This window comes from Gymnoscopelus braueri (genome assembly GCF_963280865.1).
Source record: "Gymnoscopelus braueri genome assembly, chromosome: 5".
NCBI classification, from domain to species: Eukaryota; Metazoa; Chordata; class Actinopteri; order Myctophiformes; family Myctophidae; genus Gymnoscopelus; species Gymnoscopelus braueri.
In genome coordinates, this window is record NC_137606.1 from 14,221,422 (window position 1) to 14,239,328 (window position 17,907).

The 17,907-nt window shown below is 39.7% G+C and overlaps 2 protein-coding genes across 2 annotated transcripts; one reads left to right on the plus strand and one right to left on the minus strand.

Moving 5' to 3' along the window:
- Positions 1-611: 611 nt before the first annotated feature.
- LOC308085357 (integrin alpha-E-like) lies at positions 612-15,760 on the plus strand. The gene is made up of 31 exons (XM_080428495.1): positions 612-743; positions 1,091-1,199; positions 1,384-1,478; positions 1,583-1,659; positions 3,155-3,263; positions 3,406-3,516; positions 3,764-3,885; positions 4,466-4,620; positions 4,748-4,907; positions 5,115-5,265; positions 5,615-5,685; positions 6,081-6,207; positions 6,576-6,712; positions 7,068-7,205; positions 7,666-7,881; positions 8,102-8,244; positions 8,363-8,517; positions 8,654-8,805; positions 9,434-9,553; positions 9,692-9,765; positions 10,029-10,167; positions 10,263-10,376; positions 12,748-12,827; positions 12,924-13,004; positions 13,094-13,163; positions 13,262-13,363; positions 13,511-13,543; positions 13,627-13,713; positions 14,064-14,159; positions 14,275-14,385; positions 14,482-15,760. Exons 1-31 carry the CDS (start codon positions 713-715, stop codon positions 14,536-14,538), a joined length of 3,423 nt encoding a protein of 1,140 aa, XP_080284621.1. The 5' UTR covers positions 612-712; the 3' UTR covers positions 14,539-15,760.
- Positions 15,761-16,185: 425 nt separating this feature from the next.
- Positions 16,186-17,659, minus strand: LOC308085050 (protein O-mannose kinase-like). The gene has a single exon (XM_080428076.1). The coding sequence runs from the start codon at positions 17,503-17,505 to the stop codon at positions 16,501-16,503; it is 1,005 nt and encodes a 334-aa protein (XP_080284202.1). The 5' UTR covers positions 17,506-17,659; the 3' UTR covers positions 16,186-16,500.
- Positions 17,660-17,907: the final 248 nt, after the last annotated feature.

A 17,907-nucleotide genomic window follows, 5' to 3' on the forward strand; every position in this document is an offset into this window, starting at 1 on the left:
TTTGATCCTAAATCACAACTGTTTATTTTTTAGAATAGTCTTCCTTTAACTAACTCAAGAGGTTTAAAGACACTGTTTGTTTACCTGATCTTCGGTTTCTTCCTTCTTTTTGTTGTATTCCAAGCACTTTTATTGTTGTTGTTTTTTAAATGATGTGAAGCGCTTAGACATTTAGTTTGAAGAGTGCTCTCTAAATTAGAAAATGCACCAGTAGGTGTAAACCCTGAACTCACCAACATCTGTTGTTTATCTGTTCCTTAGATATTTCTGATTATGTAGTTTTGACATTGACCTTGTTTGTGCAACCTTTTAAACCTAAAAGTGAATAATATGTTCAGGGCTGTCTACAAATGACTCTCACCAAGAATCATACAAAACGGGGACAACAATAAATCCCATAAAACTGCCAAGAAATTCACAGGGGTGGTTTGAAGGCAATAGTGGAATAATCACAGTACATTTTATGCGCAACAACTCTTTAGTCCATTTAAGGATGCAACTCTCAACAGACTACACGGCAAGCCATCCTTTCTAACCAACCTACGTTAATAAACAGCCTATGACGATAAGCTCCCTCCTCTGTGGCTTGGTATGTCATTTTTCATGTACTACAGTAGTTCTGTTCTTGTGAAACAGACTTAAGGGAAGTAGAAGTTGTAACAGGTTCACTTTAGGATCAGATACGGTATGAATTCTAAATAGAAGAGACAACATGGTTTGGAAAATCATATTGTTACTGACTGGTATGTATTTGTTTATCACAAAATTCAGATAATAAATGTGCTTGGTTTAATTGCTTTAATTGTCCTAACAACAATAGTTTGGAATGGTGTACAAAGTATTTACAAATATATGTCAGGTGGGTAAAGGGAAAAGTATATGGCATTTTGTTGTGCTTGTATTTTATTTTATACATTTTAATTGATTATATATGCGTTCATATAGCTCACTCGCATGCATTCAGTTCTAAGTACTGAAGGGAACATTTCCTTTTGACATTGGTTATATCAAAGCCACTTTGCATAGCTGATGAAACATTGCAAGCCATGTTAAACCATTTCAAACTGTTAAAAGATGCTTCATGTTGCAGTAATACAGACAGTCAGAGGTTTCAACATCCACCTCGAGCCTGTAAATACTTTCTTAGAGGATTCAGATGATGTTCTTTTTGGAAAAATGATGGTTCAATGTAAGGATGGGTAAGTGTCTCACTTTCATCAATGGCAATGCTACAACTGCTACCACAATTGCATATTACTTCTATTCTTACTTGTATTACTACCACTGCTAATAATAGGCTAATTATGTCAATAAGAATACATTTGTATCAATTCAACTAGTCAAAATACAGTATAGTATATAATGTTTTCTGATCTATTTCAGGGTTTTGGTTTCTTCAAACTCAAAACCATTGCTTAAGTGTGCTTTGAACAGTGGCAACAAAACCACATGTTCAAGTGTTCAAGAGGCAATTCCAGGTAAAAATCACCCTTAGGACAACCTGCACTACAGTATGTTATTTAATTAAATGTACTTCTAATACAACCCAGTATTAGTTGAGAAACTATGCCTCTTTTTACAGCTTTTCTTGATGTTAAGGGACTGAAGCCTGTCGTTTCAGTGGCAAACCAGTTCACCAATGATGTTGAGCAATCAATGGTAAATTTAAATCTGAGTTCTGCACTCTAAATAATGCTTTTTAAAATGTTTGTACTGTCTGCAAGGAGCACTTTAAACTTGCTCTTAGGTAACATTAGACAAGTTACCAGAGACCTTATATTCAGCTCACTCACACTTCAAAAATGTGAAATGAGAACTAAGCCAATTTGTGCTCATAGCCTATCTTATATAAGCTGTCTCTGAACTGTCTGGAACAAAAACCACAGCTTCCTCCCTAACGTGTGACACCATTCACACATTCACACATCCAATTTGAGTATCTCACTAAACTTGCATCAGCCGGCTTTCTGCAATAGGCCTACAGTACCTGTGGAAAGCCTGGTTTCTGTTCACTGTTCTGTGCTTACATCCTATTGTATCTGATAATTCCCACACACACATACACTCACACATGCAGGTCCGTAAAAAATACACGGACCCATGCACATAGACCATTTCCGTTTCTGCTCTCTATTCGATCTGCAAACGTCAAAGCAGATTTATCCCGGATTCCCGGTCTAATTCTAACTTCATTAACATCACTGACAGCTACATTACCTAAGCAGCTAAAAATCCATGTGATTCACTGGGAACTAGAAATATGTGCTCTTCGGAGCATAGGACTCCACCAGGCCGGGTTGACTAGCCAAGGCCTGCAAACTTTGATCATAGCCACTTGCATGGGATCTGAAACATTTTGAATGTATGACTATGACCTATGGTACAAGAGCTATTGGCCAAAACATGAATCGGACTGTTATAGCACCACCTTGAGGCCGATTAGAAAAATGTAGGGTGGCATTTCTTCCTTGGCCTAGTGGGAAACGTTGGGAATGTGCGTACAAAGTTTGCGGCAATCGGGCGCTGCGTTCATGATTTGAGGTTCAAACCGGGCCACTCCTGCAAACTTTTGAAGCCAATCTTAGCCAATCAGGATGGAATATGAAAAATCTGACAGATCGGTCTTGATCACATGTCATGACTATAGAGACTAAATCTGTAAGAGTAATATAAAATGTGTTTTGCAAAAATCGGCCTCCTGGTGGCACTATAAAAAGCCGATGTGAAAAATTTGGGACAGAGGTTATTCCTTGGCCTCTAAGGAGTGTGCTTGCAAAGTTTCACCGCGGATCGGTCCAGTTAGGTAAAAACGTGAATGAACTGCAGATCCTTCATGTGTGCATAGGACATATTGGAACCAATCTGAAATATATTCTGATCAACCAGTACTTACTAATACAGGAAATACATACCGTAAAGGGTTTAGTGATCTGACCATAGATCTAAATGTATAGAAATGGAATGCCATTCACAGCAGCAACAGTGTCTGTGCTATAAATGGTAGTCAAAAAGTAATCAATCCATGCGTTGGGTATGCATATGTCAGCGAGCTGCGAGTCCCCTGGCAAATATGGCTGAACATAGACGTATTATTTTATTATTTATTTATTATAACCTATCTGTACTATCTATGCATATGACCTTTCCCCCTCAGTTCTGTCAACAGATTAGGAAAACGCAGAGCACAAATGAAGATTTGAATGGGAAATGTGCACTTGTCTTTTCCAACATGGATGTTAAAGAGATGAGCCCTGCTATGCTGAGTAGGTGGACAATAAAGCATTGTGCTTGACTGAAATGTCATGATATACAGTTCATGATGAACATAATATACTAAATTCTTCCACTCTGCTCTCTTGCTTATATTCTTCCCTCAATTTGTTAATGATATCCAATGATTTGAAGTTGTGGATCAAATGGAAAGAAACAAAAGTAACAACAACAACAACAACAACAACAACAACAACAACAACAACAACAACAACAAAGAAGAAGATGAAGAAGATGAAGAAGATGGTAGATTTATCTATTCTTCTCTTTCTTTAAGTCTTTTGGATACAACGTTTAAGTTAATACAGTCCATACCTACCTTATTTACCTATATATACACATTATATATATATATATATATATATATATATATATATATATATATATATATATATATATATATATATATATATATATATATGTGTGTGTGTGTGTGTGTGTGTGTGTGTGTGTGTGTGTGTGTGTGTGTGTGTGTATTGTATTATTATTGTAGGTCCTGGCACAGAAATTGGATTTGTACTTGATGGATCTACAAGTATTAACAAACCTGATTTTGAAATTGCTAAGGATTTCATTTCCAAGGTGATGACAAGCGTTTGGGAGAAATGCATCAAAGTAGGTATTGCAATACATACATGAACACACAACATGGGTTTGTTCGAAGAAACTATGCACGCAAGCACGCACACACGTACACACACACAAAATCCATTGCAGCCCATTGATAAATTACAGCTTCTGGGAACTCAGATTATAAATACACAAATAGGGAAAGGAATAGTAATTATTTTTTAAAGCCAACTCATTTTATGATTTATCTTGTATTTCAGTGGTTCTCAAAATGTTTCATGTAAAAGGATCCCCAAATTAATATGTATTTAGCCAGGGTATTTAGATAGGATCTCCACCCCCATTTGTGTTTAAATTAAAATGTTTTACAAATATTCAAAATCAGTCTCATTTTCTCAAGATTGGAAACATTTTTGGCAGATCTACAAACTCACAACGTGTTGCGTTGTGATGCATTGTGCGCCTGTAGACCGGCTATTTTCAAATAGCTAAACAGATTTTTATCAAATTTTGCTGGGGCCCCCCTGGAACCCCTCAAGGCCCTCTGGGGGTCCCCGGTCCACTCTTTGAGAACCACTGTTCTATTTCACTGTGCTAACATTTTCCTATTTCCTACCTGTTGCAGTGTGATTTTACCGTGGTACAGTATGGATTTGACATTAGATCTGAGCTCCTTCTGAAAGAGAGCATTGAGAATGGCGAGAAAGCTATTGAAAAGGTTAAAAACATCAAACAAATTGGGAACAATACTCTTACAGCTTCAGCTATACAATATTTGTTGTAAGTATCACCTTCTAACCACAATTGTCATTTCATAATGTTTCAGCTTGGCTTTTTAAAACGAGCTGTATGCTAAATGAAACACTGCCAATGTTAATCATACTGGTGTTTGAAAAACCTTTTCAAGGAATTATTCCTTTGTACCGGAGAATGGATCAAACCCGGATGCCAAGAAAATAATGATTGTGTTGTCAGATGGGGCAATCACAGTTTATGATAAGAAGGACAATCTAGACAATTCACTCAGGATGCTTAAAGAAAGGGACATCACCAGCTTTGCCATTGGGGTACGTGCTCTTGAATAATTCATAAAGCTGGTTTTAAAAGGTAGGCTATAGTATAAGATATAAGGTTTTCTTACTTGCATCCATACTATTACTATAACTATACTATTTTTTACTTTGTTATCTGTGCCTTTGTGGCTTTTCTCTTGATCAAAACCATGTCATTTAGTTTTGGTGTTACAAATAAAGATGATCATAATCTAAATACAGGTTGGAAAGGAAATTAAGGATAAACCAGTAGCACAACAGGAAATGAGAGACATTGCCTCAAATGATCGCAACGTCTTCTTCGTTGATGATTATAATGCTTTAAATCAAATTCTGGGCCAGCTGGAAACTAGTATCTTCATTGGAATTGAAGGTAAGTTGACAGTGTTTTACCGTATTTATCATGGTGTATGCTAGGTTGTTCATGGAAGAAGTCACTTCATGTAAGTCTGAATACTGTATATCTGTAATGCAATTAAGTTAAATATACTGTATCTTATATTGAATTAATTCAAGCATTACATAGAGAGAGAGAGAGAGAGAGAGAGAGAGAGAGAGAGAGAGAGAGAGAGAGAGAGAGAGAGAGAGAGAGAGAGAGAGAGAGAGAGAGAGAGAGAGAGAGAGAGAGATTAAATGCATTAATAAATACATACATAAATGTTGACCATGTAATTTTATTTCACACAGAATGTAAGGATTCAATAATGTTATTTCTAAACTAGGGATAAACCAAGGGGACAGCTTCATGTTCCAACTGTCAGAGGCTGGATTCAGCAGTCATATTGCTCATGATGTAAGTGTGCATTTGCCAAAATCATAATTATGTTTTTATATGATCATTAATATTGTTGTTGTCATTGTTGTTGTTGTTCTGATGATGATGATGATGATGATGTTATTGTTATTACTATTTATTATTATTATTAAACTGTATTATACATATTATTATAAATACTATAAATATTATTATTATTGTTTTTGTTGTTGTTGTTCCCAAAACCATCACTCACCATGTACCCACTACCCACAAAGCAAAGGAAGTCATTGGCCTGGTGACTTTTAACAATAGGCCTAACTTAATTATATAATACCTAATATAAACTCTATCCTGAATCAGAGGTATGGTCCCAGACCCAGATATATAAACATGCTGTTCTGTTCTCTGATGTTTAAACACTTTGTGCCCAGGGATCTCTTCTATTTGGAGCAGTGGGAGCCAATACCTGGAGTGGTGGGGTGATCATTAAACGTCCCAAGCAGGAAAATGTTGTCTTCTTGAAGGACCACTCCTCTGAATTCAAGTTCTCTTACTTGGGTAAGAAGGATCCAACGAAAGATTGTAAACGTCATTGTGAAATGTTGTGACCTCTTTAATAACGTGTCATTACTCATCATTCTCAAGCTAGAACTAGAAATGTATTATTCATCATTATGTTTTTGAGCAGCAACCTAGATATGCTTAGACTAATTAGATTTACGCTTTCGTTGTACAGACTGTATGACGGAAGCATTTGAAAGTTGTTTGAGTCACCACTGTGTTACAAGCATAAACTTGGGAATGTACTGTATAAGACATGTGTGTGTGTGTGTGTGTGTGTGTGTGTGTGTGTGTGTGTGTGTGTGTGTGTGTGCGTGTGTGTGCGTGTGTTTGTGTGCGTGTGTGCGTGCATGTGTGTATTCCAGGTTACAGTGTGTTGTCAGCTGTGGGACCATCTGGAGGTCTGTACATCTCAGGGGCTCCTCGTTACAACCTAACAGGAGGGGTCTTCGTCTTTGAGGCAGCCACTCAAAAACAACTCCAGATTCTACAGGGTGTTCAGGTTGGGTCAATTCTTACCTCTGTCATTGGTATCTAAAGCTATGGTTCTCAAACATAAACATTTTCATTTCATGAACCCTATTGATATGCATTCAGACCCCATCTCCAAAGATTTTGTGCCAATATTATTATTATTATTTCTTTTTTTACCCCCCCCTCCACACACACACACACACACACACACACACACACACACACACACACACACACACACACACACACACACACACACACACACACACACACACACACACACACACACACACACACACACACACACACACCACAAAATAGCAGATCTACAAGCTCACAACGTGTCACTGCTTGTGTATTAATTTGTTTCTCCATGTGTTAAGGTTGGCTCTTATTTTGGGTCAGTTTTGTGTGCTTTGGACATGGATAAAGATGGCTTGACAGACTACCTACTTGTAGGAGCATCATCCTTCTTCCAAAGTGGAGAGGAGGGTAGAGTATATGTGTACAAGCTAAAGCAGGTATGTTACAAGAATTAAAACACTTAACAGGTGTAAAAATGCTGATACCATCTCTTTTGTTTGGAATAGAGGTAGAATTGATGAGCTTCTCTGGTATGAACTATAATATGTAGGCTTACTGTAGGAACTACTATTATGCATAATATGATATGATATGATATGATATGATATGATATGATATGATATGATATGATAGGATAGGATAGGATAGGATAGGATATATGATATGATATGATATGATATGATATGATATGATATGATATGATATGATATGATATGATATAATATAATATAATATAATATAATATAACATAATATAATATAATATAATATAATATAATATAATATAATATAATATAATATAATATAATATAATATAATGTTTATCTTTCATGCCAGCAATCAATGTACATCATATTTGGCATCTGGTTTAGTGTGGTGAGTTTACTCATTCTTACAGGGAATGTTTCACGAAGACTTTGAGTGGCAGGGCTTAGAGAAATACACATTTGCCCGATTTGGCTCAGCCATCGCTGATGTTGGGGACCTGGACGGTAACATGTACAACGATGTGGCTGTTGGTGCTCCACTGGAGGAAGACGAGCTGTCTGAAAGATCTGGAAGCATTTACATCTACAATGGCGTTCCGGACGGTCTGCAGAGGCACTTTTCACAGGTAGGTCATTGGGACTCATTGAGAGCTGTGTCATTTGTTTTTCTACTTTGAATTGTTTGAATTAGTATAATGCTTGCTGCCGTTCCCTAGTGTCTTAACCAGCTGATGTTTTTGAAAAAGAGGTTCTAAGATTACGAGACTGTTGCCAAATGACAGCTGAGACTGAGAAAAGGCTCAGCAAAAAGTTGTCTATTATAACAATATTTATTGTTTTCTGTAGAGGATCTCCGCAGCAGATGAAAACTTCCAGATGAAACTGAGGCATTTTGGTCAGTCCATTAGCGCTTTTTCCTCTAAAAAGGACACCTACGACAGGCAGATTCACATCAGTGTTGGAAGCAAAAGCAAAGTAACTGTCCTGGAGTAAGTTGACACAAAACAAACATTTGAATTTACTTTTTTGAAATAAAACATCAGCTCATTCTGCCAGTGTTATTTTAAATCAAAACCAACTGCAAATCTGCATTTTAAATCTCTCTAGAACACTTCCCGTCATCGCCTTCAAACCCAAGGTGACGCTGACAGCTTCAGCGCAAAAAAGCGTTGATAGCATTCCTATCTCATGGCAGATCAACAATGAAGCCACACCAATGGACCTGAAAATCTGTTTCAGCACACAGAAGGGAAATATTGCCAGTATGTGTGGAAAAATATCAACCAGTCCCTAAACTGCATATCAAATATAATTTGAAATGTAAATAACATGATAATGGATATTCAACATTGATTAACAGCTTTCTGATTATTTCTTTTTCTTTTTTCCATTTTTCAGGGGGTGAAACCCTTCAAATTCTCTACAACATTGATGTGGATGCAGGTCAAAGCCAAAAGCGAATTGGTTTTAAAAACAAAGCAGACGAAAAGGGGAACTTTACGTTACTATCTGATAAAGATTGCCCTGAATCTATCCGTCTGAGTTTCCTGGTATGTCCTACAAACTAAATAGGATCACACACAAAGACAGGGATACAGCATTAAAGGACTGCTTCACCCTTTTTTGAACTTATCGTCATATAAATGGACATGGTCCTCACTAATGATCATTATAATATGGTACCATTTTTTTCTCAGAGGAGGGCTGCCTGTGGACAGTTCATAAAACTGAACTGCCTACCAGTGACATCATCGGTAGGCAGGTTTAGTCATTTCAAACAAGATTTCAAACATTTTATTTTATTAATACAACAACAATAGCATACTAAATTTCCAGGAAGTGAAAGGCTGTAGTTTCTATAAGCTCGGAATTCCCACGCGACTGGTTTCTGAACTGTCCACAAACAATGAGACACACTTATAATGAGCATTGGAAAGGACCAATTATATGATGCAACACTCCTGAATCACTGCCCTCCACACTCTCCTGTCTAGCATCAGGGTCTTGAGCTCTACAGTGTTGTTTGTTATATGAAGATAAGGTTGAAAATGTGTGAAGTGCTCCTTTAAGTTACATTGCATTCTTTCCCTTGCCTGTTGGAACAACTGACCCTTGCAGATCGTTACATTTAATTTGGAACCATTCATATTAAAACCCTCATTTATCCCTCTCTTTAAGGGCTGCTATGATTGTTTCACACCAATGTTTGTCAATTTAACCTTCACTTTGGCTCCTGCTGTCAACGGAAAACCCCTCCGTGTATTGGATGCTTTTATGCCCAGTGTGGTCACAAAAAAGGTAGCTAACTGTTTGCATTGAACATTTCATTTTTGTGTTAGATATTATACAATTAACATCTGTCTTTTGTTGGCTATTTTATACAACAATGTCAGTAGTTGCTTTGATGGTTAACCTGTTAAAATGTTACCATTGCAGATTGAGTTTGAAAAGGACTGTGCAACAACAAACAAATGTGTTGAAGAAATATCCCTGCTAGATTCAAGCCTTACGTGAGTCAGTTACAATACATGAATACAGATGACATGGGTTTGCATAATATGTAATAGATAGATAATAATAACTGAAATAGCAGACTACTGAAATTACTGAACTATCAGACTATTGCCTTTTGTCAATGCTACTTGCTGTAAAATAAGACGTGGCTCCCCCCTCCCAAATTACAATACAATTACAGTACTACTATTCAAAATGATAATGCCAACTTACCGATAGGTCAAACTTGTATTTTGTTCACCTCGTCATTATGCATTAGGCATGACTCTGTCATCATTGGATCAACCAAGAGCAATGCCATATCCTTCAACCTGACCAACTCTGGGGATGGAGGAGCCTACATGACTACGCTGTTTCTCACGTACCCTAATGTTCTGCAGTACAGCCAGCTGACATCGGTGAGGATCATTTACAAGTTTACTGAATAGTCATGATAATTTTTTCACAAATTGAATATTAATGGAATTTATAATGTGAGCTGAAATGTATCCAGAATGTACAGAATCCAGCAAAACTGAAGGGGTCAGTTTGCAAGAATGACGTGAAGGAGATGATTTCCGAGCTTAGGTGTGAACTTTCACGTCCAGTCTTCAAGAGAGCTGCGCAGGTAGGACAATGAATCTGGAAACACATACACGTACATACTGCTGAATTTCAGGGTCAAAATAACTGGCATGTGATGTCCTAGAATGACAGAAGCAAAATGTGAAATATTAAATTCAGTGATATCACTTATTTGGCCTCTCAAACATACTTAAAGGTGCAGTAAGTGAGTTTGTAAGTAGGTGTTAATACCAGAATATACCAAATGTATCCAATCAGGAGAGAGAACTCACAGGATACAGGGTAGCCTGCCCTAAACTAGCGAAATTAGAAGCAACTAGAAAAAGTGCTCCTCGGAGCACAGGTCTCCGCCAGGTCAGGTACGTTATTGTGGCCTCCTGGTGGCGCTATAACAGGCCATTGTGAAAAGGGTGGCATTTCTTCCTTGGCCTACAGGGAATGTGCGTGTGAAATTTCACGGAAATTGCACGCTGTGTTCATGATTTGAGGCATTTTGTTCAAAACGGACTAATCCTGCAAACTTTGGAGGCCAACCTTAGCCAATGAGGATGGAATATGGGAAATCGGACAGATCCGTGTTGATCACATGACTATAGAGATACTGTGTATCGATTTGCATGACGTTTGGATAAAATCTGTAGGAGTAATATCAAAAAAAGATTTTTGTACAAATCGGCCTCCTGGTGGCGCTATAACAGGCCCATTTGAAAGATTTGGGGCAGAGGTTCTGAATTGGCATCCAGGGAGTGTGTGTGCACAGTTTCGCAACGGTGCCGGAGATTAGCTGTTCACAGACAGATGGACACACGGACACACGGACACACGGACGGACGGACGGACAGGGGGTAAAACATATTCTCTCGGCATGCCTTTCGGCCTGGCGGAGACAATGACACAAAGAAATGCAGACAAACTTGGAACTGGAACACTATATAATTTAAGCAGTGCTGCTGCAATGGCAGCTTGTCACACATGTTGAGTAATGGGAAGCTGCAGACAAACATGGTGCTGGAGTGTGGGCGTGTCCACACAAGTATTCCGACGTCCCGTTGGTCCGACTGGCCCCATTATAACTAACCCTATCCCTAACCCTAACCCTAATCTCACACTAACCTAATGGTCGGAATAATGGGATATCGGAATTATGAGCGGACCCCAGTACAGATGGGTTGACATCATATGACACCATATGGAAACTAACCATGTGTCATTTTGAAATAGATTCTAACTGATTCCCACCCTATTAGTATGCAAATCTGACGGCGCTGAGTTGACAGTGCAGCCAAAGCACGGACATGGGCACTCGTTCGGTGCAGGCTTGGCTAATGCCTCGTTTGCCTCACTGGGCTCAACTGCTGCTGTCGGGGTGTCTGCCTCATACTGCTTGGTGTCAACTGCCTGACATTGTGTGAACATGCCCATTTACAGTATGTCATCATGGCACACCCATGCTCCTGGCAGCGCCATGTTTGACTGCTAGATAATACGTACAGTAATAATACATCGCCCTCAACGTCAACAAGCTTAGGAGCTGATCGTGGATTTCAGGAAGTCGAGGATAGAGCAATCTTCATCGATGGAGATGCATTGGAAAGAGCCAGCGAGTTTAAGTTCCTGGAGTATAGTAGGAGTAGGTCCTACACATAGAGGAGGAGCTCAAGTGGGACACCCACGCATGTGAGGAATAAGCTCAGCAGCGACTATACTGGTTTTGTCGCCTGAAGAAGTTTGGAGTGGCCCCCCGCATCCTCAGGCTGTACTACCTCAGCTCCCTGTTCCCTGTTCTGGAAACTGCACCACGCACGAACAGAAGAACCTACAGCAGGTGGTGTGGTCGGCAGGAAGCATAATGGGAGGGGAGCTTCCCTCCCTCCAGGAGCTGTACGAGAGGAGGTGTGTAGTCAAAGCTCACCATATCATCAAGAACATGTACCACCCGCAAACTGCTGAACAAGGCCTGATCACCGTGCCTATCACTAGGCTGGCCTGTCAACTGGAACTTGTTTACTTGAAACGGACTGATTTCCCCCGTCCCTTCATATATTCCTCTGTGCGACCATGCGGACCATGTGGACTTTTATTTACCTGTTTCTACCTGTTTCTGCCCTATATGTTTTTTTGCAACTTACGTATGTCTAATAATTCACATACCTGCCCGCCCTACCACTTTTGTACCTTCTGCTTAACTAAAAGTGTATGTAGCATCTATCATTATGTCTATTTAATGTTAGAGGACCTTTATTTCCTCTTGATAGTCGAGTTCAGTCTTACGGATGCTCCACCAAGGAGGACCTTATTTAACCATCACTTTGGTAGTAATGACAGCCGATTTCTAAAACCATTATATCATCAGTGTGAAGTCAGAGTGAAATACCTTTTACATGACTGTTTTTCCACTTTGTTCAATTTAATAGGCCAGCTTTACCATACATTGGCAAGTGTTGGACAAAAAGTCAGAGGCGCTATCTGCTGAGATCACCGCAAATCTGACATGGTTTGGAAGCTAAGCATTCATACACAAACATTATAGTACAATTTGATATTGTCTTTTGAGAAGATTTGCATTGATTACAAAACATTTGTCTTTTAGTGAGAATCGAGGCACCCATGAGTTGGATTACAAGAAGTACCATATTGGCATAAAGAATGCTTTACAAATTCAAATCGTTGGGTGAGTATCTGGATGATTAGAAAGAATATATTATTTCAAGAAATTTTGAGGAAGATGTCATTTTTTTATGTTGTGTAACCTTTTTACAGGGAGGTCACCCCAAACCTTGTGAAAGTAACAGATGGTGTTAAGGAAACACCTGTCACATTCACATTCAAGGTCAGTTTACTCTGGTTTTCTTATCACAACCTCATGAAGTGTGACCCACTAAGCCTTTGCGTTTTCATGCATGTTTTGTTTCTACCTTTGACTTCCAGCTTCTCGGCGAGAACAATTACAATGCAACTTTAAACATTACGATTAACATAACAATACCAGCACAACACACTAACTTGAAGATAACCAGAGTGGTGCCGGAGGTATGTGAAAAGTTCAGTTATGTTAAATTATTTCACTATCCATTGACTGTATGGAAGCATACAGCAACAGTAAAAACTCAATTCAAATAATGACACAGTGTTGTTTAAAACAAAGCCTGTAATTAACACACATTTTTATTATGAAAGGAATGCCAGAGGCCTCCAAGTGTACAAGTGTCTGTGAGTATATAATCAAGAAATGACAATAAATTATAATCAATTCAATAATGATTGCATGCTGATGCTAATGCGTTCTTGTTAAGGCAAGGGGACAGTACGTCATTCACTGTACAGTGACAGAGCCTCAGGACATTATAGTCACGGGACGTGCTTCAATCAGTGATGTTCAGGTGGGTGCACAATCTATGTAAGATGAAAAATGCATTTATTGTTGAGGCGGAGCACACTTTAGCAAATATGAAAACAACATAAGTTTGTATATTAAATTACGTTTTAAATGTAAATAGGATTTTTGAATGGGAAAATGTCTTTATGACCAAGGGGGGCGTGGCTTTGACCATTCAGTCAGAACCAGTTTTCTTTATGTCATCATTTCACATTTTATGAGAATTGTTCACAAGCTTTCACAAAAGATTTGTTTTTATTTATTTAGGTTTATGTTTTATTTATTCTTTACAGTAGGCTATGTGGTGTTAGCTGAGCCCAATTAACATCTGCCTTCCATTCTTCCTATAAGCAGGGCTCATCTGGGAGCATCACTGCATCAGCCAGTGTTAGATATGATACAGTCCACTTCCAGCTTGTGGGCATGGACATGAAATCAATGAAAACAATGGTAATGGGTGATCTATTAATATGTCATCTGAAACGCAATCTTGAGAAGAGTTGATTCTCTAATTCCCAACTCAACCAACATGTCAATCTGCTCTGGTCCTACTTCTGTTTTTTAGGTGGAGGTGATGATACTCCAGCAGACGGTGGTGAAATCCATGGCAGTTATCATTGGTGGCTCTATAGGAGGCTTTATAGTACTGGCGATTTTAATCGTGGTACTCATCAAGGTACTGTATAGCGACATCGACACGTGACACACACATTCTTGTGTTCTTGCACTGTTCGAGATGTTTGATACTAATTAATACTCTTCTCACTTGCAGTGTGGGTTCTTCAAGAAAGATTCTTCACTGGAGGTGCCACAGAGTCCCAGCTCCTGATACTGCTGCCACGGCTTCTTGTTTAGGCTCATTTATACTTTTTGACACTTGTTGAAAGGGTCATGTGATGAAGTTTAAATCAGGCTTTACTCTTACGTTATTGTTCTTTGTGTGCACAGCTGCCTCTGTGTGTGTGTACAGTAGTTAATTGGCATACATACATAGCGGACATTGCTAGTTCCATCTTGTAATTGTAATGTAATCAGCATTGAGATTTATTTTATTCAGTAATGAGAGCTGTTTATTTGCTGCCTAATTTCCTATAAAGTCTGAATGAACATATTACTGAAGTGAACATAATTCACTTTATTGTGTGTGTGTGTGTGTGTGTGTGTGTGTGTGTGTGTGTGTGTGTGTGTGTGTGTGTGTGTGTGTGTGTGTGTGTGAGACAGTGATTTCAGTCTAGACTCTAAATGAAGGGTCAAGAAAATGCTTTATTTTGTAATTTGTACAATATCAAACACAGCTCATCAATGAAATTGAACACGTCAACATTTAGTCAGATATTCTTTTTGTGACAATCGCATGAGTGCGATTGTCACAAAAAGAATATCTGACTTACTATTTTTTGTGAAAAATGAATAAAACATGGGCTTTATGGTAAATGGAGTTGTACTGCATTTATATAGTGCTTTAAAATGTACTGTTGGTGTTGGGTCTAAAACTATGTATTTTGTGGACAATATTGATATATATGTTTAAATCTGCCATCATATCCTATTTTAGTGTGCCATCTTGACATAACTCAAGTTTGCCTATTTTATCAAGTTCAAGGTGGTACGGAACTAATCTTAGTACTAGTTCTCTCCTTTCCTCTAGAGACGGAATGTGTTTTAAGTGGTACAGAGCACAGGCCCTCTGAGGTCACTGATTATCTCTGGAGGAATACAATAACAGCTCATTGGAGTTAACTTGACCATCTATGACAAAGCAACAACACCTCCAGCGACGCCGGCCAGAGCCGAGGTCAACGTGTTGTTTGAGACATTTGGACGCTGTTTATCCAAGATAAACTGTCACACCATCAGCTTGCCATCTTCTCTCTCAACCTACGAGCAAGGCTCCTCATGGCCAGCTGTCATCGTCAGAGCTGATAATAACAACTTCCTTTGTGTATAACTATTGTGATCATTGACTGTTTAGTCAGAGAGATCTTTTGCTGTACGGTGCCTGGTGTATTGATTCTTTCTCTTAATACAATGTCAACTTTTTAATTTGAGAACCAGCCTGTGTCCGTCTTTGATTTCGTCTCATCCTTTTTACACTGGGTTTTCAGCTGTTTAACTACAAATCGTTGTGTGTGTGTGTGTGTGTGTGTGTGTGTGTGTGTGTGTGTGTGTGTGTTGAATTGTGTTAAATTCAACAGAGATTACAGTCTTTTCCACAATAATTGCTAAAACACATTTCTTGAAACCTTAACCCGTTTTCCTCAAACCTTTAAAAACACAAAACCATATCTTCAAACCAGGGCTGGATTAACTCATATACGGCCCTATTCTGGGCGCCGCCTTAACCATTATCCCTAAACTTCTTGAGCTTGTAGATCGGCTTTTTGAACTATTTGAAAATGTTTTTCAAAATAGTAATAAATGGCGAAGAAGTTTAGGGATAATGGGTAAGGCGGCGCCCAGAATAGGGCCCTCAGTGCCAAACTTATTTCTGGCTTTATCATCCCTGTGCCAAGGCCAAAAATACATTGTAAAAAAAAAAGTGCTCTGGAGCCGAGATACAGCCTTTTTCAGTAAGAAGTTAAACAAGAAGTGAATTGAGCAGCAAATCTTCAAATCATGATATCTTGGGTTCTGAAAAAAAAAATTTGTTCAAAAAAATTAAGTGCAAAAATAAATTGCCCTCTGCGATTTGGGTTTGGCACTGCTCTATTGTGAATCCATTTCCTGCTCCTGAAGTCTGGGGTGACCAAACATGGCCCAGTATTCAAATATGGGACATTGTAATTGGTAGTTAGTTGTACTTTCTGTTCTCTAGCAACATGTTGTAGACCAGCTCGTAGACCTGCAGCACCTCCTGAGCGGCGGGCCGCAGCGCGGGGTCTGTCCTCTTACACTTCGCGTGGACCTGTGACAGGTGGGAGAGGGCCACGTCGCCCCCGGCCACGCTCCCCATCAGGTGGCGCGTCACCTCCGGGATCTTCCAGATATCCGACTTCTCGTCGTAGCCGGGCATGAGCTTCTCTGAAAAGGCCAGGCCCTTGTACGGCCAGAGCTGCTCCGGCGCGGGAAAGTGTCCCTTCACCTCCCAGCTGAAGCATTTGACCAGCAGGCCCCTGGCAGCGTCCACCTCCGGCAGCCAGTCCAGGTCGTTGACCACCAGACGGAAGTTGCTGCTCAGCAGGAACTGGCTCAAGGTTTGGTCCAGCCATGGTGTGTCACACATAACACGGCAGCCCACAGGGCTGTCGTGGAGGTAGCTGAGGACAGACACGTAGTCCACGGCCAACCTCAGGCGTATCTGCCAGGTGTCGTGATGCCGGTGTCTCTCCTGTGCCAGCACAGTGTCCAGGTTTTTCAGGGAGCCCAGTGGGTGGTACTCAGTGACTATCATGTGCTCCTCTAGGCACGCACCCACCAGCTGCACCACGTGGGGGCCTTGCAGGGCTTGCAGCATGGAGACATCGTGGACAAGTGCCTTCTGTACCTTCTGTGAGTTCGGAGCGATCGATTTGGACAACGCCACCTTCTGACCTCTCCACTCTGACAGGAACACCTTCTTTACGCCATCCTCGCCGATCAGTTTCAACGTGCGCACTTCCGCGATGATTTGCGGACACTGCAGCCAGGACGAGCAGTTCTTCATGGCGTCTATTTTGAAGTGACCGGGAGGACAGACCTGAGGAGGCATCTCTGATACATGTCTCAGGTACAGGTACAGGTACATGTAGATCAACATCATTTTGGCGAACAGCACACAGAGACACAAAGACCACCGAAACACAGACATTTTGTGCATGACCTTGTAAAATAATGAGTTTTTCAGGAGCACAAAGGTGACGCGAAGCTCAGCCTATCCGTGAAGCCAATGGGATGGATGGGTCCCAGGTTAGGTCGGGTACCACATAACAGGATTGAGGATTGACAGGATGGATTTTTGGTTCACTGCCTCAGTCTCTGAAAAACAATGTAAACAGGCACAGGAATGAAGACATGAACCGTTCACTTGCGTTCCTAATTTTCCTCTCATTTATTCACAATAATACAATCACAAATATCACAATAAATCAACATTTCCCTGTTCTGCAACAATGTCTCTCTTTTTAACAAAGCCCATAGCACCTTCAAGGTGAGCATATGTGTGTGTACAGTTATTCCCTTCCAGGTACTGTAAGTATACGTGTGTGTGTGTGTGTGTGTG